Source organism: Leptidea sinapis, chromosome 13, assembly GCF_905404315.1.
Source record: "Leptidea sinapis chromosome 13, ilLepSina1.1, whole genome shotgun sequence".
Lineage (NCBI taxonomy): Eukaryota > Metazoa > Arthropoda > Insecta > Lepidoptera > Pieridae > Leptidea > Leptidea sinapis.
The window spans coordinates 9,250,690-9,273,760 of NC_066277.1; the positions used below are offsets into that span (position 1 = coordinate 9,250,690).

The following is a 23,071-nucleotide window of genomic DNA, read 5'->3' on the forward strand; positions in this document are numbered from 1 at the left end:
GTTTAAACATACTAAGGCTCTCAACTTTAACTAAAATATTTAAATAGTAAAATAAGAATACACATCTGAAGTAGTATTAATAGAACGTCAAACCTAAAAAATCAGTACATAAATAGCTTTTAACGGCCTTTTTTTGAAAAAGAGCTTGCGCTTAGCGATGGAATGATGAGGCTACGTGTTACTTGATAATTTTTTTTAAAATCTGATGTCAAATAATATGATTATAGAAGTTTTTAAACTGAATAACCGTGCTTGGGTCTTTAAATCAATTTTATTTTATTATAAATGAATTAAGACTAAAATAATGGTGTAGACACAATTAAAACAGAAAATTAAATAAAAATCAAACAAAGTTATTGTGATTTAAAGTTATGGAGGGAAGGGTCTACTGTCCTTATAAGTCACACAAAAGAATTTGTAAACCTTTTAACTTTAAGTTATTTGATGTATTGAATTAGTTTTTTCATCATTTTTTGTTAATAAATCTAGATACAAAAGTAACATATCAATATTTTGATTCGAGTGTAATACCCAATTGCTTGGTGGTAATAATTTGTACCTATGTACTTATGTTTTATGTGATTCTATTTTTTAGAAACTACGTAGTGATGCCTATGTGTGGTATCGTACAGGGTCGAGGTTGGCAAATTATAACTGTCGCTTTCGAACCGACCAAGTTTGGAGAGTACTGCGAATCTTGGGACTTGATCGTTAATATGTATCAGAAAGTATGTATTTAATTTATAATTAGAAATTTGTTAATTACACTTCTATAATCGTATTATCTTAAAAGCCATAATCACATAAGAGCGTATGGAAATTTTGACGGGTTGGCCCCTCTTAAACGTATTTCTCTTATAAACAAATTACTGATAGTTAGATGCATTGTATCTAGATTTCTATCGAAGCAGAAAATACAAATTTTACATGAACTTTGGCCTTTCGTAATGTACCTACTCATAGATTGTAAAGAAAACACTGCGACAGAAACCTCGCGAATGTATGTGTTTATTTCACAAATTTGTAAGGATTGCTCAAAAACACGTATTTCCTGGAAGAAGTTTTACATACACGATCATCGGTCCATCTTATCGGGGCTTATCGGGGCCTTAGCGGGGCTTACCATCACTATGTCTTTTTGTACGTGGTTGCCATTCGAGGACTTTATTGCCCCAACGGCCATCTGTCCGTCGAGCTATGTACCCTGACCACTGCCACTTTAGTTTCGTAACCATCTGGGCTATGTCGGTTTTCATTGTATTTCATGTAGTTATTATCCACCGAAATTTTACTTTTATATACGTATAATTTTTTTAAAATAAATAATTTTTTTCAAATAATCAAATGGGATACAACTTTATAGAATTTGAATAAGAACATATCTAATGTATTTCCTAAGTTCCTTAGCTAGGAAAAAGTCCTATATATTGTTTTTTGCATGTTTGAATGCCTTTATGCTAAGTTACCATGATTTAATGTTAAACAATGATGTGATCCTTATGTTGGCAGGCCTGTATCAACTTTTTCGGAAATGCGGAAGTGAGCCAAATAGAGGTGACGTCTCACGGCTACAATCCTGAGACCCACGCAATGCTGGAGTTTCCGTCGACTATCACGGGCTGTACAAACTACTGCACCTCCTATCTGCACAATCTAACTAGAATGAGTATACAGTATGTATTATCCAACTTACCAATAGGGCTGAAACCTCATTATAGGATAGTGTGATTTAAGAGTAAGAGTGAGAATTTCTTTTTTTATATTAGTTAGAGGGGGCAAACGGGCAAGAGGCTCACGTAATGGGGAGTAGTGAGACCCATGGACATCCACAACACCCCCAGACCGCATTACTCAGGAGTCAGGAGATGCGTTGCCGGCCTTCTTAAAGGTTTCTAATTCGTACCGGTTCGCGAAAAGAACAGCCGGTAACTGATTGCACAAAGTGGCTGTGCGAGATAGAACCCAGATCTCTACGCAACACCAAAGAATCAAGCCTATCGGAGATGACTTGATTGTCGATCATTCGACCGCTCTTCGTTGTATGCGGTCAAATGGAAGAAGTTGATACTGGAAGCGCCCGCCCAGAGGTACGAACTACTACTTGTTTAAACGATCAACATTTTGAAAACTGTTAACAGTATTTAACGGGATATTTACTATGATTTAAGAATTTTTTGAGTTCCCTCGATATTTAAACGTCATTGATCATAATGTTTTATTTTAAATTCAAAACAAATTATTATTTTAATTTAGTAATTTAAAACCAGTGAGAGGCTCTCTTGTACAGGATGCTAGATGCGTACCACGGCGACGGTTATTCCTGCCGTGAAACTACCGTGAACGTGCTAAAATATTTTTGCGTTTCGGTTTTAAGGATGCCATTTTTTGTGAAGCCTGAATCCTGAGCAGCCCTGTATTATAATGGGCAGGCAGTAAAGCTTACCATCACTATCCACTTGACCGTGTGCAATGAAGAACTGCTCGAATTCACGGGGATCCAGTGCTCTGTCAACGGATAGATCACTTGGCGTTGCGAGGAGACGTTTCTTCATTGTGTGTCTTCTACCACATTTATCACGAGTGCCCCAAAGAGATTGATTTCTACTGAACAATCCCATGTTCACACGACGCACCACAAATAAGTATATCAATCCCATCATCTGGATGTGTGGCGTTCCTCCACAGTGTGGTTTTCAAGAAGCTTTTTTCCATGTACAAGCTTCCTTGTACGGTCTATCCAGGACGATAAGACATGGATACTTTTAAAAAGAGCGCGTATACCTTTCCAAAAGCCCAGCAACGCTTCTGTAATTCCTTTGTTCTTGCAAGAGAATGTGGGCGCTAATGATCAGGTGACCCGTAAGCTCATTTGTCCTTCTCTTCCACAAAAAAATCAGGTTGCCTTACTCGTCACGTTTCGTCGTCAGTCTTTCTAATTAAAAAAGAAGGCGTCTCAATACCTAATGCATGATCTTCTGGAATACGAACATAAAACGTCTTCTGGCTCCCGTGTGGTAGAAGTTATTGCCGAGTAGTTTGTAGTTACTCCGTCCAACATTATTATCGTCACTACTCAATGCACGATTTTCGAACATGGCTCGGTCGTGGCAGACACTGAAAGTATCAAGACGGGTAACTAGCACTATAGGGTGTAATTTTTCTGTAAATGATTTTGTTCCAATGTGACGAGTGTAATTTATGTCGCGCTCTGAATTTTGAATTTTCATTAATCCTGTGCGGTCTTCCGAATCTTCCATCGGCTCGCCACATAAAAATCTAGCAAATTTATAACAATTTTTTAATATTTATAACAAATTTCTCCGCTCATAAAATGTTACTTTAGCTATGAATTTAATGAAAAGGCGACTCTCATAATTAAGTATAACAACCCATTAATAATTTTTAACCGACTTCAAAAAGGAGGAGGTTCTCAATTCGTCGGTATGTTTTTTTTTATGTTTGTTACTTCAAAACTTTCGACTGGGTGAACCAATTTTGATAATTTTTTATTTGAAAGCTGGTGCTTTCCGTGGACCACCATTGCAATTTGGTCAAGATCTGACAATGGCATCCATGAGAAAACCATAAAAGTCCTAAATTTGCTATACATACGTATAGCAAAGTGGATGGTAAATTTACGAATAACTCAATATCGCGCCAACCGATTTTGATGATTCTTTTTTTATTGGAAAGGATATACTTCAAATATAGTTTGGTGAGAGTTTGGTTAGGTTCTGATTACGGAATCCATGACAAAGTAACGGAACACTATATCTAATCAAATTGCAAACCACTTACGTTCATTGCTGCATTGAAAAATTTTGTATATCTACACATATTTAGACATGTTGTTAGTTAGTATACTTCAAATTCACTAAAAATCATAAAACAAAAAAACAACCGCCTCTCACGTCCCAAGCACACCTCACCTATAACTATGTATGTAGTAACAAAACTATCTTGGATGACACCGACTCCAAAAATTACTTTAATTAATTAGATTGTAAAAATTCGCAATTATTTTTATACTTTTTAGTGCATATTATGTTCATGGTTTTGCCTACGGTCCTCCAAAGATTTATTTATTTATTTTGATTAAAACGTAGATAAAAACAAAGATATCATTTTATAATGTGCTAGCACCTAGCTTATACTATAGCTATCGAGATGTCTAGTTTTATTGCCTCGCTTTTAAATGTGAAAAACGCCTCAGCGAAAATGTTTTGTCCTAATCGTGGAATAAGCATTCAATCATCTTCAACAATACGGACTTATGTTTATGTATTATTTTAGCATGCGGGTTCTTAATAATGTGCCATGGTTAGGGGCTGACAACAACGGCTGGATCGTCTTGGCGCCAAAAGAGATCGTCAATTTCCATTGGTGGTTCTTCCCCAAGGAAAACAACAGAGTATACGACACTATTGTAACTGTTTCGTGTATTTGCATTATCGGTGATAGGTTGGTATTTATTATTTACTTGTTTAATATTTAAATGATACTATGGCTATCCCAAGGAAAACATTTGGAAATAATTTTTCTACTTTGCTCTTTTATTATTTATAATTCAGGAATTAATTTAAGAAATATTTTAACATAGTGTGTTATTAAATAATAAATAGCAAACAACTTTGCATATCTGCATTTTATTATGAAAAATTTAATATTTATATTATTTTTTTCAACAGGCCCGTTGGGACACCCACTGAAGTATTTATCCACATATCCGGGTTTTCGGAACTACCCGACCTAAGGGTATTTATGTCCATTTATTCAACATTGTTCAATTTGTCTTAATGTGTTTTAATTTTTTTAAGGTTACAAGTAAAGTTACAGTCTTCAAACTGAAACATATAATAAAAAATAACAGTGCCGCAATTGCCACTCTGTACATATTATACCTATACATACTGTATATTATTCATCGTGTAACGCTCCTAAATCTGACGCTCTCGTGTAACGCTACATCTGACGCTTAGCACGGATAGAGAGCCTTTGCTTCAATATAGTGTTTGTACTCGTAATGGTATAACAAGAAATCGCGTTGGTGCCTATTAAGCCGGCATTTAAGGCAAATGAGATAGCCGCTATAAAATTATTACTAAAATTAGGCCGCTATCTACCGATAAAAATAATGACGGACATGCTAATTATGTTCAACTCTCGGTAAACTTAGTTTATGCACATGTTACTGCCATTCCAGTTCAGAGCGTCAACATTAAGCTATCATTTATCATTTAATTATGCTCTATCTGCCAATAGGATAAAGTATAGACCTGAATAAGACATGCAAATAACACCGTGCGTGAACGAGGTCACAACATACAAGAACTGTTAGGAATAATAAGGAAGATACCAATATTTTTTGTCTTTGTTAGAGTTACTGTTTTGTTTGTTGGTCGCAAGTGAATCCTAATTTATTTGCAAATTTTGTGTGACTAACCGTAATTTCAGTGGCGAAGTTAAGAGTGCATCTTAAGAGACATAGTGATATTTTATATATTATGCTCTAAAAGCCGTGCCTACTGAAAAGATAATCCAACAATCCAAAAATATATTATACGTAGGTACGATTTTCAATTAAAATATTCCGCGGTTTTAAGAAATAATGATAATATAAGAATATTAGTAATGTGATAAGCAATATGTTAACTATTCTCACCAAAATCAGTTTAATATTCAGGCAAATCAGTAATAAGCTAAGATTATCATTTTTGGAACAAAGATCAATTTTGCCCACCATGTTCTGTTGCTTTTTAATTTGTTCGGGTTAGATAATTGTAATTTCCTTTCAGATTTACGCGCATAGTAAATCCAGTTGATACTTCATCCTAGATCTGCGCACCAATGATAATGTTTGCAACAATTGGCTATTTGAAGTTATCACTGACTTTTCTAAATTATTTACAGGTACTACCGAAATCTACAAATCTTCATGACTGCGTAGTGGATGAAAGCAAGGTTCTTTCAATCACGCTGTATAATTACGGTTCTTGTTATTTCACATCGAAGCTATACTACAAGTTGGAAGGCATGGGTGATGATTGTTCGGCAGATAAGATTGAAATTGACTCCACTGTGGTAATTTTGCCTTAGACGATTTAATACGGCTGTTTACATAATTATTTAAAAAATGATGTGGTGTCGTGGGACACCAGGTAGGAACGAAGTTCCTTCGGCTAATGTAGAATCGACGCAAATTGCAAAAAAAATCATTCTAATATTGCTATAATCGTTATCATATATTAATATAATAATATTGATAATATATACACTACTCGCTTGTGTATGCGATTGTCGCGCCTGCGCACGTCTCATTTAACGGTTTTATTCCACGCACTTTTCCACGCACTTTTTTCCACGGATTTTTTCTTACGGTTTTACTATCACATTTTTTTCAGTTCGGTCGCACAGCAAAATCCCTATCCCCTCCAAGCCTGCCGTAAGGAACTTGGTTCCAAAAAAAATATTGAAGTAGGCGTTACTTTGCGGAAATCCATAATTATACAAATGATTTAAGTTTTCTTTAGTGTTCATTCCGCCAATATTTGTTTTTAAACAATTCGACACGTGTTTCGCCTCTACACGAGGCATCCTCAGGACGTGTTGTCTCGCCAAAATCTGACACGACCAAAGTCTCGTAACAACGACCCATATAGCCGAATGCTTAGTGATCCTGACTACTAAGCTAGAGGTCCCGGGTTCGAATCCCGTAGGTGTAATCATTTATATGATGAATAATATGGATGTTTGTTTCCGAGTCATGGTTGTTTATATGTATGTTTAAGTAAGTATATTGTATTAAATATATCGTTGTCTTGTACCCATAGTACAGGCTATGCCTAGTTTGGGGCAAGATAATTTGTGTATAAGTGTGTCAATATTATTATTATTATTAATTAACACTAAAGAAAACTTAAATCATTTGTACATAATTATTTTCTCATAATTTGAATATAAGAATTATGGACGACGCGAAACTCATTATGAAAATTACATACCAAGATTTACGTTCGATGTGTCACTCGGACGGAGCCCTAAGGCGCTGGTCCGAGTTAGGTTATACATAGTCCATCCAATTTAGGTTACAAATTTTGTTTGTATAATAATTAATCCCAGAAGTGAGGGGTTAAAATAACAAATGGGTATTTCTTATATTTTAAGCTTTTGAAATTAAGTACCTACCTACTTGTAAATTATCGAGTAGTTATATTTTAAGAGGATTAATATTTTGGTAATACAAAATGCAATTTCGTTTTATAAACTTAGATGAGCGCGCGGCAGTGAGCTTACGAGGGCAGTAATTCATATGGTGAATTTTGTAGTTTGTGTTTGTTTAAAAAATATTAGATTTTTTTCAAGTTTGCTGCTTTTGTGTCTAGAATATTAAATTCCCTATACAATAACTTAAATTTAATTTCAATATAATTATCCAGTATGAAGCTAGCTCAAAATAAGAAATTGTGTGTTTGTATGTGATAATATGTACTTTTTATTCTTTTGAAAATTTCCAACAATACATTTATGTTTTCATTTTATAGAATAGCCTAAAGCCGTCAAGTTTTTGTGGGGTGAAATTGACAATTACACCATACAGTGCTGGCTCTAGACAAATAAGCATAAAATACACAGTGCTGTTCAGGAACGAGCAGGATGAAGTGGATGAGATACAGCCTATTAGGAAAACCATTTGTACTATTTGGTATGATGGTATCTATCCCACGTTCAAGGTAATTTTATAAATTAATTAATATGGTATTATTCAGTTAATCTTCTTCTCAATCGGTCACTCTTGTCAGAGTGGTCGTGGCCGCTAAGATGATGCAATATTAGACGCCGTTGGTCTCTTTAGTTTTGGGCCGCACTACCTTCCTTGCGATGCTCCTCCACTTTGGACAGTTTGTAGCATTGCGGGAGCATTCCACCACAGGTGTCTGGGTCACTGTTTTGATAAGATCCGTCCATCGCGTGGGTGAGCGACCTATCGCACTTTTCCCCTACACTTGGCCCTGCACTATCAATCGCTCAATCGATCCTTAATTTTTGAGATGTGACCAAAGAACTTCAGAATTCGTAGTTGCTCAGTCGACGATAGCCTTTCTTTAATCTTCAGTTGTTTTAAGATGGAATTTTTGGCTCGGAAAACCGTCCAATTCAGTTATTATTTTCATGTTTTTAATTTTGGGGGTTTTGCCATAATCGCCACGGTTGGCGATCGCAGTTGATGATGGTGGTGATCTTTCGGAAGGATGCTGCTGCCCATCCTCCGCTCTTTGTATCCCTTAGTCGTCTCTAACGACACTCACGGGAGGAGATGGAGTGGTGCTATTCTGTTGCGACACTCGCACATTTTCATTCGGAGATCTTTGGGGGAGGCCTTAGTCTAGTAGTGGACGTCTTCCGTCTGAAGTAATGACTATTTTAGACATAGACTTACAATATACTAGCGTATAGACAAACTAAGCGTACGAGAGAGAGAGAGAGAGGAAAATCTCTAACGGAGATACAGCAACGTAGAAAAGGTAAGCGAATCTATTGTTACTGTAATCGATTTTGATTGACAATTCGTACAGTAAGTGGAAACGGTCAGCCAAGCTTGGCATTTAAAGCTTCTTAGGCCCGATATCCACCAAAGCGATGAGGTAAGGAGACGAGAGGAGATAAGCTGCGAAGCTATCAGGAGCGGAGAGGAGATGTGAGCTGTGCTTATAACAACGCTATCGGGTGCGCGAGGCGCAGGGAGATGGCAGCGGGAAAAGGGGCTAAAGGGGGGGTGAAGGCGGACCGCTTGATCACTCGACGCGGCACAAAATTCTATAGACAAATGAGACATCTCCTTTCCTCTCCGCTTGATCCATTTACACTGAAGCTAAGCGGAGATGGAGATGTGGAAATAACGAAAGCTGATTGGTTATCAAAATACATCTCCTCTCCTCTCCGCTTTGGTGGATACATGGCCTTAGTATTTTGAATACTAAACTAGCTAAAGCACACATTGACAAATCATAATTGGTCACGCATTGTCGGACTGTCAAGTGTTCTATACTTACATAATAATCTAAGTCAGTTAAAGATTTTTCTACTTTGACTCTTTGGGTTTCTAAATTTTAATGGACATTAATGCTTCTTACTTTAAAATAAAAATTAATTAATTTTTATTTACTTCACAAATAAAATTTGAAAACAAAATTTTATGAACGATGCGGGGCACGAACCCACGACCCCTCGCGTTCCGTGCGAGTGCGAGTGCTTTGTTCAACTCTCAAGTGGTGGCTTCATCTTTAGGATCTACTTTTTTTTTATATGAAAGGGGGCAAACGGGCAAGAGGCTCACGGGATGGAGAGAGGTGAGGCAACCGCCCATGGACATCCGCAACAACAGGTGTGTCAAGAAATGCCGGCCTTTAAGGTGGGAGTATGCTTTTTTCTTGAAGGTCCCTAAGTCGTATCTGTTCGGGAAGACCGCCGCCGGTAGTTGATTCCACAAAGTGGCTGTGCGAAGCAAGAGGCAACTTTACAGTTGACTGACCCCAGTATTTGCATATTAGGAAATTGACTTGAGATGTCGCTCTTGCAAATCTAAACAATTTGTTATGTTTAAGTGATAACCCTCACTTCTACGATGAATATACAGGTTGTGTATAAACTAAAACATAATAAATCATTATTTATTTATAAATGCTTATTACTTACGTTTCTCTGTTACAATGACTTACCTCCTTCTATTTTATTTCTAAAGATATTTATAAGATGCTTTCTAATGTCATGTTAGAAAATAATTCATAAAATCAATTTAATTCACATTGTTATAAATTGCTTTAAGCTTATGTTTATATTTTAAATATTGACAAATAATAAATTTCAGGTTAAAAGAACAATATCCGTAAAATGTCCCATCATTTTAAGCAATCATTGCGTGTGGAATATTCTCAATGTAGAAGAGTAAGTTTTATATATATTTAGTCTATTATAGTTGAATAGGTTTATTGTAACAGGGTCTTTATGAAAGACTTTTGAATTGAGTTAATCCTGTCATGGGGTATTGTATGAAAGGACTATTTTGCACAAGCCCAAACTGATATTTTAATTATTTTTATCTTATCTATAATTTATACGAATACATATAGCCTCTTGCTACTAGACAAGCTATAAAAACAGGCCAGGTTTATTACTTTAGTGTGCATGACAAGCTACGTGTTACACTCGCGATTTGTATGTCACTTTGTGTGTGTGTGGGTGCATTGCTGAAAATAGAAGTTAACTGTTAACCTCAATTAAATTATTTAACGTTTTCGCAGCTGTCCCAGTCTATCTAGACGTATAAATGATTAAGGGCCGTTTTTAATAACCTATATATCCTTAGTTATCTATCCTTACTAGAGGGAGACAAATCTATCCTTTTACGCTTACTTACATTCCAATAACCTATCGACATAAAGCATTGGACTATAACTATATTAGACATAACTTTGGATAGATAAATTCTTGTCATTAAACGGAGACAGCAATGTATCCGTAACTAGAGATACGTTATTGAAAATGGCCGTATATCGGACATAACTATGGATAGATAAAGATCTTGCCATTAAACGGAGACAGCAATGTATCCGTAACTAGAGATACGTTATTGAAAATGACCATATATCGGACATAACTATGGATAGATAAGATCTTGTCATTAAACGGAGACAGCAATGTATCCGTAACTAGAGATACGTTATTGAAAATGACCATATATCGGACATAACTATGGATAGATATGATCTTGTCATTAAATGTTGACAGCAATGTATCCGTAACTAGAGATACGTTATTGAAAATGACCATATATCGGACATAACTATGGATAGATAAGATCTTGTCATTAAACGGAGACAGCAATGTATCCGTAACTAGAGATACGTTAATGAAAACGGCCGCTAAAAATTTATGTTTCGATTTAGGTTTTTTAGGTTTACCTAGTCCCGTCTTTGGACGATGGACGACGACAAAAGATTGGACGATGATATCAGACAAGTGGCACTGAGTAACGGGGAATAGAGTTGAAAACGAAAGACTCTAATAGGTTAGAGGCCTTTGCCGACTGGCAAACGGATCTAGAAAAAAAAGAAAAAAAAAATTATAGACTATTTCAATATGTAATATTGTTGTCTGATCTAAATAAAAGGCTATTATTAGATATTAAGGCCGCTATCCCAAGAAATTGCTAAAATAGCGCACAATTGAAACCATTACTTGACGGTTTATATAAAGCTCATATTATCCAAAAAATAATGCTATATCTACAGAATATGAGAAGAAAAATCATTTTTTCTTTACATTTCTATTTTTTATAGACAGTGCAAAAAAACATCAAACTACCCCTATCTTTTCAATCTAGATAAAAATTTTACGAAAATTTATTAATTGTACATCAAATACTATTTAACATGACATAGTTTTGTTGGTTTTGTAAAGAAAATTGTATTTTGTTTGTAATAAATTAAAAATGATTCTTATTCTGAATTAAATGTATGGCGATCTTGTGCGAGAGAGGTATATTAGCTCCGCTCGATTCCTTAATGTTTCGATTCCATTGACGTTGACGACCTATATAGCCGAGTGGTTAGCGATCCTACCTACTAAGCAAGAGGTCCCGGGTTCGAATCCCGGTAGGTGCAAGCATTTATATGATGAATATGGATGCTTGTTTCCGAGTCACGGATGTTTAAATGTATTTATGTATGTTTATATGAATTTATGTATGTTTAAGTAAGTATATTGTAATAAATATATCATTGTCTTGTAACCCATAACACAGGCTATATATGCTTAACTTGGGGCAAGATAATTTGTGTAAAAAGTGTCAATGCTATTGTTATTATTATTATTGTAGTAATTTTAAGCATTTTTAAAGGTTAAACAAAGCATTAGAAGATTCTAGACCGAATGTGCCTTTAAACGTCAGTCTCTACGCACCAGACCTCTGCTATCGTACCGAACCCGTTGAACTGATTCTGGTGTTGGGCTGTGTGTACCGAGTGCCTGTGGCCTGGACTCTGAGACGGGAGAAGATCTGCGATTGTGAAATGGTCGAAGTCAAAGTTGGCATATCCCTCTACGAGATGCGGCATAATTGTCAACATAGGGACATGGTCGAAATTTATCCCTTGAATGGAATTGTCGCGGTATAGTATCAATCACACATTAATAACATTTACACTAGAGTAGCAATCCATCTATAGATATACTTACGGTCGTTCCCAATAATCAGTCTATCTCTAACTTGAGATAAAAATCGTAACTATCGTTGACTTTTCTGTCCCAATAAACATATCGACGGTAACTCACCTTATCCGTACACGCTGTCTGTCAATGGGACGACGTATAGCTTACCAGCGATAGAAGTTTGTATGGAAATTGCAATTCACGTGTCCCAATACAAGGCGATAAGAATGACTTATCGGGTATATTGTTACAGCTTCAGATTATTGATAGCTAATTACTGACAGTAGAAGATAGTAATTTATCTCTATCTTTAGATACGAGTAGTATATGGGGAACGGCCGTAACTTAGCTAATCTATGACGTTGAACGAATTAATTGGATGATTGCACCCAAGTAAAATAGACAGTTTGACGCTCTGAGAGAGAAGAAGCGGCGCAAGTGACTTTCCCAGTATTCTTTTTTTGCGCATTTTTTGTTTGTGTTATCATTATAATCGTGGGCTAAAGCTCTATCAATAACAATATTTTTTACTTGCTAATTCTACGTAATCCTAATTCGTGCTACGGGATACAAGTCCAACCCGAAATATTTTTCCCGTACTGGCCCAATTCTCAAAAAAATGGCTCTGTCGTAAGTCCTATTACTCCACTGCTGAATATCTAAATGATCGGACAGTCTGGGACTAGATTGTGATTATTTTATAGCGATAGAAATGACTGTACAATATTGTATATTTTTATTGAAATGAGCGCAAAAAAGGAATGCTGGGAGAGTTTCTTGCGCCGCTTCTTCTCTCTCAGAGCGCCATTTGTTTCCGAAGCGGTAGTAGTATCTAGTAGTTATTAGAAATGACATCAAAAAGAATTCTAAAGGAATCAATTTTGAGAAAATAAATGCCTTTTATGCCTTTCATGGTTATAAAGATTTCTAAGAACTACTTAAGTAAATAATATTGAAAAAGCCACTATTCTGTAAATGAGTTTCTACATGAAATATTCAATTTATCGTAGGTATACCTGTGTATCGTACAAGCTTTTTAAATTAGCCAATATTTTGTAATATTGTACATTTCAATTACAATAATTTAATATAATTATCTATTATAAAACTTTATCTTTAGGCCTGATTTCGCCAATGATACTAAAAACTGTATTTTATTAAAACTAGAACTAGTTCAGTAAAATTGAGTTTAATAAAACTCAGTATCATCTCAGTAGTTCAAATGCCAATTTTTAATTCGATTAAAAACGAAGAGACAATACCAATACATTGTACAAACCGAGTTTGCATGTAATAAACAATAGAATGTTAATATAGCTGTCAAAACAGTCAGTCTATTTCGATAATGACAGTGACAGCTCTTGAACGTGATAGTAGGTACCTTTGTATATACTAGTAACTGGGTCAGCATATAGATTTTAAACGCGTTTAGGCTATAACTGCGTTTAGTTTATGTTGGTTAAATGCGAAATTAATCTGTAAACTCGTTTACAGGCATAAACTTCGTTCAGATTGTTCTATTTCAATGGTGGAACCAGCCCTTTAGACGAATATTGGGATAAAATATTTTTTTGATTCTAATAAACATTAAAGATGTCTTAAATTTAATTTAATCCCTCTTTTATTCGCCATTCCCGTTAAGCATTGAGGTGTTACTATGAGGACATTCATTTAATGGTGACCACGACGTTATTTTTTGTCGTAAAAAGCCCAGACCCGATTTTTTAAATAACTACTACACCGCTAGAAAATAAACTAACTATCGCTTTTCCTTATAGCCAGATGCTCCTGTTCTTCTACACATGAAGCTTCAATACACCATGGAAGGCAGCAACACTCTTTGTTACATACTGTCGCTGCCAAATAACCGTACCATCAATATATTCGTTAAGATAAACACCCATTGCAAATCGAAGGGAATCCTCACACCGTTGCGAAGAAATGTTCATGATACAGAATACTTGAGCATACTGGACTGTGGAAGAGTGCCTATAAATAACCTCGATCCAGTTATACGGGTACGACCACATAATTACTATTATTATTTCCTTTGGAAACACCCACACTTAAATAAATTGCATAAACAGCACCTTATACGTCTTTTAACATGAGTGAAAACAACGTAATATTTTAGTACATGCTTGCTAATTGTATGTTAGAATTATTTACAATGTCTCATATTAACTGTTATAGTTAAAATTTAAGGCAAATTTAACGTTAAAACTAACGCTGTCTTTAACATAGACTGTGGAATGTGTTGCACCATCGTGTTCCTTGCCAAGTTAGTTAAAAAGTGAAATATCAATTCAATATCGAATATTTATTTGAAACTCTTGACAGGTCTCTATTTAGTTGTTTAACATTAACAATAGCTTTAACCGGCGTGGACGATTACGGTTAACAGTTAAAGTTATTACGTCACCTAAAAATTGTCAAATGATGCAACTCATTTTTTGCTCAACAGTAAGTACTTTAACATGTTGGTTATTGTTAAAGTTAGTTGGTTCAACCCAACCCTAGTGTTAATTCCGCTAAGATTCGTAAAATCACATTTTCAACAATTTTTGTTCTAGTTATTATATTGAATTAAATTAACTCATTCCTACGCATTTAAAATGAATTAACTCTAATAGAATAACTTATTTTAAAATGCTCTGATAGCTGGAAATGACGAAATACTAGAATACTTCGTTATGATCAACGACACGTTGAAAGCCTCCACACGTAATCTGTAACTTTACATTTATTCATAAATACAAGAGTATCAAATACCTAGCTTCCTGCTGTTTACAAATATAAAGAAATATGTTTAAAAAAGTGTGTGTATTAAAATTTATTTATTTATTTATTAAATTCCGCCAACAAGGTATACACTAATATAAACACAGTATAATACAAAAACTATAACTTTCACATGGTAAGTGATGCCTCAATTATAGGCGAAAATTACATGCTATTCAATTAAATTAAGCCACAAAATAAAATAAGAACTATAATATATTATATATCTATGAATACAATCTTAATATAAATTTACACAAAATATTATCGAAAAATAACGATTGAGGTCATCCCTCCCTTGAAAGAACCGTTTTAATATATTTTTTAAATTTATGTAAGTTATGATCAAATATGTCGACTTCATCGTGATGACTATTATATTCCCTGGTGATTCTATTCAAGGGAGAGAAATAGCCTAAATTAGATCCTGCATAATTACAGAGAAATGGATTATATTTCTTACACGCTCTCGGTTGAGTTTTTGGCGATTTTTGTTGTGGGCCTTTTAAAGGGCTTGGAGTTATGTATATATAAATTATGTATAAAAATTATGTATTTGTTTTACAAATTCATCTTTTCTAACATTTTCTGGCGGTGATAACACACCAGTCCTTTACAATAAATAAACACTTTAGTAATAATTAACTCATACAATTAGTGTTCAAATTTCAGATTGTTTGGCTCTACAATCCCACAGATGTATTCACAACGTGGAGATTACTGCAGGGAAATGCCATAACTCCGAATGCAGTTATTCGATGCTTGCAATATTTTGCCGAAGTGCCGCCTTCGGATAAACTGGCTGTACCATTTGCGTTCCTGCCGATGGAGATGGTGGATTACGAGGTAATGTTGATTTTAAAAAGGGAGTTATTATTTATTGTAAATCAAAAAATATTCCTTTTGTATAAAAGAAATCCAGTAACACTGATTGCACAGCATTAAAGTTAAGTACCTCAAAACATTTTAATCTTAGCAAAAAATTATGTTCAAGACGCATTGCTATTTATTTAAAGGTGGAGTTTTCTATGTAACCTTAACCATTAGGCCATAAAACTCTATTATCATTACTTCCGTGTTTTAAGGGCTTTTATGAGAGTCAAATTGGGGGATCGTATACAAGTTTTTGAGTCTGAATTAGGGTCTGCGCGGGAAAGGCAGCCGTTGCGCCACGTGGACGACATGGTCCACTGATTAGCTTCTGTCACAGTGCAGTAATAAAAAAATGGTGTCTGTAATAACTTAGAAATTAAACCCTTACTAATCGTAAGTTCGGGATGCGAATGTCTAATGCGAACCCAAATTTTCTGTGCAATCGTTAAGTGTGTTTTATATGAATATCATATTTTTGTACATTAAACAACTGACGGCGATAAGTAATCATTTATTTTATAGTTTTAAAAAGGTATTTTTTTTGTACTTTTTGCAGCATATAACAAATTTTCATTGTTTTTAAAAGAATTGTGTAATAAAGAGTATTTTAGCATACTCTTTTAGTGTTATAGATTATAAAGTACGCCTACATGTTATAGAGTATAAAACTCTATATTAGAGTACGGTTGGCAACCCTAGATTTCGGGCCCTTTTTTGCTTATAACTTCTTTGATTTTAATTTAGGGTAAAAAGTTATATAAACATATTTGTAGGCAAAACAATATGCTACAAATGATATCTGTGTGATTTTTTTGTAAGTCGCATAGTTTCCGAGATATCGCGAAAAAAGTGTTTTCACCCCTTTTTCCAATATGGCGGCCGGGGGACAAGGGTGGCGACCCTACAAACTTGAGGTTAAGCTTCTATTGAACACTATTCTATTGGACACATGTCCCAAAACTAAATTGCGTCCTCTAAAAAATGCAAAGCTCATGTAACATATCAATGGACTATTTATTCATATAGGCTTATTGTGAATCGTGTGAGGAGGTTCTACTGCAATGTTTTACAGGTGGTGTTTTTATGCTCATTTGGATACGATATTGTCAAGATCTTGGTGAAGGGCCAGGGTGGTTTGCCGAATTGTGTGGAGACAAGATTGGATATACCGTACTACATTGAGCGAACTATTCGTTCAGCTTACACGGAGAAAGTTGTATGTCTTATTTGTTTTCTAGATTTCTTTTAATTAATTTTAATTTTTTAAGTTATTTTGATATATACAATATACAAATGAATTCATTATTCCTCGCAATTGTACACATTAAATCAAGTTTGCTCGACTGACGTCAGCGTTCACTGTTGGTCGAGCACTTAATCCGTCCTTAGTGTTCATGACAAGCTACGTCTTAAACTCGCGATACTAGTCACTAAAAAGCAATCAATTTTCTATATTTGATAATAAAATATATACAAAATTACTTATAATCTACATAATCTACTTATTATAGCAATTTACAACTAAGCCTTATATATTTAGGTCTCAGTTGAGGGATACAACTTTATTATGCTTAAAACTAATACATAAGGTTTATGAGGGAAAATCCAGGAAACTGGGAGAACCTGGCTATTTGCTATCACTTAACCAACTTAAGACTGAATGACTAGAACTTAAAAACTAAACTTAAAACTAAGGTAAATAAATACATAGATATCTATAAACCTGTATAATATATAAATATAAGAGGGGAGAGGGGGGTGGGGTCGGAGATCGCGGATAAGTTAAGGAGGGAGAGCAAATAGGAAGCCAGTTTCCGCCGATATTTCATACTTACAACTAAACCAATTCACAATATTGGTTTTACAATGATTTAGACCTAGCTAGAACTCTGTGTGCGACACTAGTCACTTTCTCACACCTAGGTTTTTATGTAAAGATAGTTGTCTCATTTTCAACCAGGGTTTGCCTATTACGGTAGTTTACTAAGTTAATGTTCGTCTTCTATAAAAAAACTACACATTCAGATGGTGATGATGATATCCACGAAGCATGATGACAAGTCGTAAACAAACAGCCACGCTTGGAATCAGCTCTGGGAGTATATTGAGTAAACTAAAACTTTTTTTGTGATACTGTGGGACGAGACGAGCTGGACGTTCCACTGATAGTAATTGATACACCCTGCCCATTACTATGCAGAGCCGCTCAAGATTCTTGAAAAACCCAAAAGTTCTGAGCGGCACAACAATTGCGCTCGTCACCTTGAGACATAAGATGCTGAGTCTCATTTGCCCAGTAATTCCACTAGCTACGACGCCCTTCAGTCCGAAACACAGTAATGTTTACACATTACTGCTTCACAGCAGAACTAGGCGCCATTGTGGTACCCACGATCTAGCCGGCATCCTGTGCAAAGGAGCCTCCCACTGGTCAGCCGATGGGTAACACACACATTCACAAAATATCATTATTACACTAGTTTAGATTCTAACCCCCTTATTCATAGTAGTCTTAACTTAAAGCATTGCTAATTCTCACTCTGTCTTCTTCTATTGACCTAAGTCAGAATGAGAAAAAACACTCCTTAGCGGCTGTTTAAAGTTAGCGGACCATTATGAATAAGGGGGTAAGTCTATGGATGTAGTTATATATATTTGTCCCCTACCTTTGAAACATTTTTTTGCCGTGCAGGTTTATTTATCAAAGGAGCACATAACTCTGTCAGTAATGCCGACCCATTCACTCTCAAGAGACATTATTGCCATAAACAACGATACAGACCATGTTTTAAGATTTATATGGATGCCGTAAGTATTTTATACATACATTTTAAGTACGAAAGAAAGAAATAGATTAACTGCCGTTTTCAATAATATATCTCTAGTTACGGATAGATTACTATCACCGTTTAATGACAAGATCTTATCTATCCCTAGTTATGTCCAATATAGTCATATTATTAGTTATAGTCCAATGCTGATAGGTTATTGAAATTTAAGTAATCGTAAAGGATAGATTTGTCAACCTCTAGTAAGATAAAATAAGGATAGATACGTTATTGAAAACGGTCGTATATAAGCTTAGATCATTAATATGTCTCTATCTAGACAGCTACTGTGACAGCTGTGAAAACATCGAAAAAAATTGAGGTTGACAGTTAACCTCCATTTTGAGTTCACCAACACAAAGTGACATACAAATCGCGAGTGTAAGTCGTAGCTTGTCACGCACATAAAAGTAATGAACCTGTTCTGTTTTCAGCAGCAAGAGGCTCCATCTAGACGTATAAATTATCTAAATTATAAACTTATAAAGGATGGTTAAGTATTAAGGATACCATAAACGATTAATATTTAATTTTTTGCGCCCAGACAAAGGGATAGGGCTACCCTTAGGGATAACAACGGGCGGGAGGTGGTGAATGCTTATCCATACCAATGCAGCCGAAGTCTGCATTGGTTATGTGGGACTCACGTAAAACCTAACTGCCTACCCACTAAACACCACCTGAGCTTGGCTTTGGCAAAGTCCCTCTAAGCCTTCATCGAAGGCGACCTTCTCTTGGGGAGAGAGGAGGAGGCGCAAGCAATACCTATGGAGTATCCGCTGGGATTAAAATGATTATTGGAGTCTGCACTGTTATTAACCAGATTGATTCGCGTGATGTCGGTGGGTATTAAGGTTGGGATTCTTCAAGTTGCAATTGAAAAATCGTATGAAATACGTTTTCATTGGTCGCATCTGCTACTTGTGTTCTTCTTGACTGCTATAAATCACATTTGATGAAAACGCTCACCGCATATTTTTATTATTATTTATTTAACCAGACTTTTCGTGACCATTGCAGAGCACGTTTTCAGGGGGATTATTTAACGCCAGAGGCAACAGCCTCGGTGAAAAATTAAAGTAAAATTGTCTCGTTGCCTCCCTCTCGTTGTCAAAAAAAATAGGACACTGTCAGTAAATTTTGCCAAAAACCATTTGTCTATAGCAAAAAAAAGGTGGTGGTCCAAGGCAACTAATGCCGCTAAGCCTGTCAATGACAAGTTTGACTAATTCTATCCCAAGTCCTGTCAGCCGCAGTCTTCCTGAAGACGTGCTCTGCAAAGATCACAAAACGTCGGGTTAAACAAAATAGGTAATAATACAAATTACAAATTCAGTTATAATTAGACGTGTTTTGTGTATTAAAAAGGATGTAAATTAAAAGTATTAATATCAAATGTGCAAGCATAAATGTGTTTTGGGTTAAGGGCGCCCTAACTAGTGAAATATCTGAGCTAATGAGACTGACATCTTTTCTCTCAAGTGCGACGCAATTAAGAGGAGCAAACCCGTCATATGTTTCACACAAACGCTCGTTAGTGATTATGACGTTTTAATGCATCTTTCTTTGAAAAAAACAACTACTGATAGATATCTTGTGCAAGAAGCGGAAATTACAAGTTTCAAGAAACAAACTCAACCACTCCAAATATCTGCTTTTAAAAAAAAAATATATCCTTATTAACGAACATTCCGCATAACACACAAACATACACAACACACATCCTAAATTATATTTGTTTTCTTTGACATTTTACATTGCACAACTGGAAAGAGACTGACCCCCATGTCACGGGCTATCCTAGTTTGGGGGTCGAGAGTAATTTTAAGCAAAATTGTATATACTTTTTGCAACAAATAAATATTTATTATTATTATATTTTTTACCACAGGGAAAGGATAGCGAACATTGTTAACGTAGTAATGACGCCGTGGTGGGGTGTTCTGCAGCCGAAGACTTCCGAGTGGATCACCATGACTGTGTACACTCTTCACGAACCTGCCACTTTCACGTAAGTTGGTATCCAGCATTTTTTTTATGAAAATAAGAGATGAGACGAGCAGGGCGTTCAGCTGATGGTAATTGATACGTCCTACCCATTACAATGCAGTGCCACTCAGGATTCTTTAAAAACTCTGAGCGGCACTACAATTGCGCTCGTCACCTTGAGACATAAGATATTAAGTCTCATTTGCCCAGTAATTTCACTAGCTACGGCGCCCTTCAGACCGAAACACGGTAATGTTTACGCAGCAATAAGCGCCGTTGTGGTACCCATGATCTAGCCGGCATCCTGTCCAATGAAGCCTCCAACTGGTTGCATTGAAATTAACAACATGAGTGAGCATACAGACTGACAAAGCGTGCGAGAGAGAAGAACTTCTCTAATGGAGATACAGCAAGATAGAAAAGGAAAGCGAATCTATTATTACTGTAGTTGATTTTGATTGATAAGTCGCAAACAGCCAGCCACACTTGGAATTAGGTCTGAAGTTGAGTAGCTTTGATCCTAAGGCATGTCATTCAAATAATCAGATACTTAAAAAAAATCCCTTTCTTTAATAGGATTTATACATAGTCTTGGATATTGGTGGGAATATTGTGAATTTATTTTGTGGTCGTTGTAGGCGTAATTATAGACAAAATCAAAAACCTAGCTACAGAAGGCAAAAACTTATTAAATGTAAGTAAGAAAGAAGTGCGAATACGAAATAACTAACTAATCGTAAGAACGAATTACGATACATAACTTTTATTTTTTTTAAAACGAGTGTACAGGTTAACTGGTAGTGGTCATCACCGCCCACATTCTATTGTAATACCAGAGGAAACATAGAAACGTTGCAGACCCACTAGAAAGATGTACGCGTTTTTTTTAAAGAACCAATGTCGTATCGTCATGGAAACACCGCACAAGGAAGCTCATTTCACAGCTTTGTAGAAAGTGGAAGAAAGTTCCTTGAAAACCGCATGTGGAGGACCGCCACACATCTAGATGTTAGGGATGATATCCTAATTTGAATTTCTCTACGCAACACTCCCCATGATAAATACGCAATTTGTTTCTCTAGGGATATAAAGCGTAATCTTTATACATTTGAGGATATCAAAAAATATATCACTATAAAACTATTAAAAAAAATAATTTATAATTTGAAAGTCTAATGAATTACTTGGTAATTATTTTAAAGGACAACTATTTCGTGTGAAATCTTGGATTTGACAGAACGAAGACGCTATCAACGCAACGAACTCCTTCGCCGGCAAAAAACAGAAAAATGCAATCAGGAGTTTATAATAACCGAAGAGGGCACTTTTCATCCGGTTTGTATCATGTTAAGAGCCGGATTAAGCAAGCGAGGCTCTTGTAGCAAATTATTTCAGAGCCCTGGATCTATATTGGAAGTAGTAGGTTACCGAGTGTCTATCGTGGATTGTCTTAGGAGGATTTAAAAAAAAATGAAAATAAGGGACGAGATGAGCAGGACGTTCAGCTGATGGTAATTGATGCGCCCCGCCCATTACAATGCAGTGTAGCTCAAAATTCTTGAAAAACCCCAAAAATTTTGATCGGTACTACAACTGCACTCGTCACCTTGAGACATAAGATGTAAAATCTAATTTGCCCAGTAATTTTACGGCACCCTTCAGACCGAAACACAGTAATGCTTACAAATTACTGTTTCACGGCAGAAATTGGCGCCGTTGTAACGTTTCACGCCAAGTAAATTCAATATACGACATCTTAATAAGTTTCACTCAAAAAATTACGCAGAGATCATTTCATCCGGAATACAACCACAGCTGGTAAAAGGCCTTTCCCAAAGAGATGAGTGGGTTTAAATATGCGGGGCCCCGTTCGCATGGGGCCCGTAGCAATTGCTACGTTAATTTGGCACTGATCATGTTATTATTATAATATTATTGAAATATTATTTCAACCTTCCAATTGCAGCTTGTTGTAGTATGAATTTAGGTAACTCTACTCACCATGTAAATAGTATACTAACATAATAAGGTTTATTTATTTAGGCTTAGGTATTTATGCCACAATCACCCCGCGTGATGTCACAATGGATGAAGATAGGAGTTTAGTTAATTTTTCGCTTACTCAAATTCGTACCGCTCGAGTTATTAAAACAGTATCTCATCATCAGTCGCTAAGTTTTTATTCCGATCGTTTTAAAATTTCCCAATTTAAATAGTACTTACGTGTATATGCTTACCATTTGGTCCTGTTTTAGGGCATAAATGATTTTCCGCCCTACGTGTTGGATCTTAAGAAACCTCAACCTACATACTTAGCACTGACTGTTTCTGTGTCATCTAAAGGACAACGCGACGGTTGCACCAGAATGCTCGTGAGGCAAATGTGGGAACAG

The 23,071-nt window shown here is 35.7% G+C and overlaps 1 protein-coding gene across 1 annotated transcript; it reads left to right on the forward strand.

The window, feature by feature from the left end:
- The first annotated feature begins 620 nt into the window (after window positions 1-620).
- On the forward strand, window positions 621-23,071 carry LOC126967539 (uncharacterized). Its single transcript, XM_050812061.1, has 14 exons — window positions 621-728; window positions 1,510-1,673; window positions 4,294-4,461; window positions 4,689-4,755; window positions 5,911-6,081; window positions 7,542-7,730; window positions 9,866-9,942; window positions 11,897-12,167; window positions 13,986-14,225; window positions 15,661-15,834; window positions 16,934-17,077; window positions 18,554-18,669; window positions 20,581-20,700; window positions 22,934-23,071. The coding sequence occupies exons 1-14, from the start codon at window positions 717-719 to the stop codon at window positions 22,938-22,940; spliced, it is 1,920 nt and encodes a 639-aa protein (XP_050668018.1). The 5' UTR covers window positions 621-716; the 3' UTR covers window positions 22,941-23,071.

Coding starts and splice junctions, on each gene's coding strand:
- LOC126967539 (XM_050812061.1), top strand. Junction 4,756..5,910: donor CGGAACTACCCGACCTAAGG/GTATTTATGTCC, acceptor AATTATTTACAG/GTACTACCGAAATCTACAAA. Junction 7,731..9,865: donor GTATCTATCCCACGTTCAAG/GTAATTTTATAA, acceptor AATAAATTTCAG/GTTAAAAGAACAATATCCGT.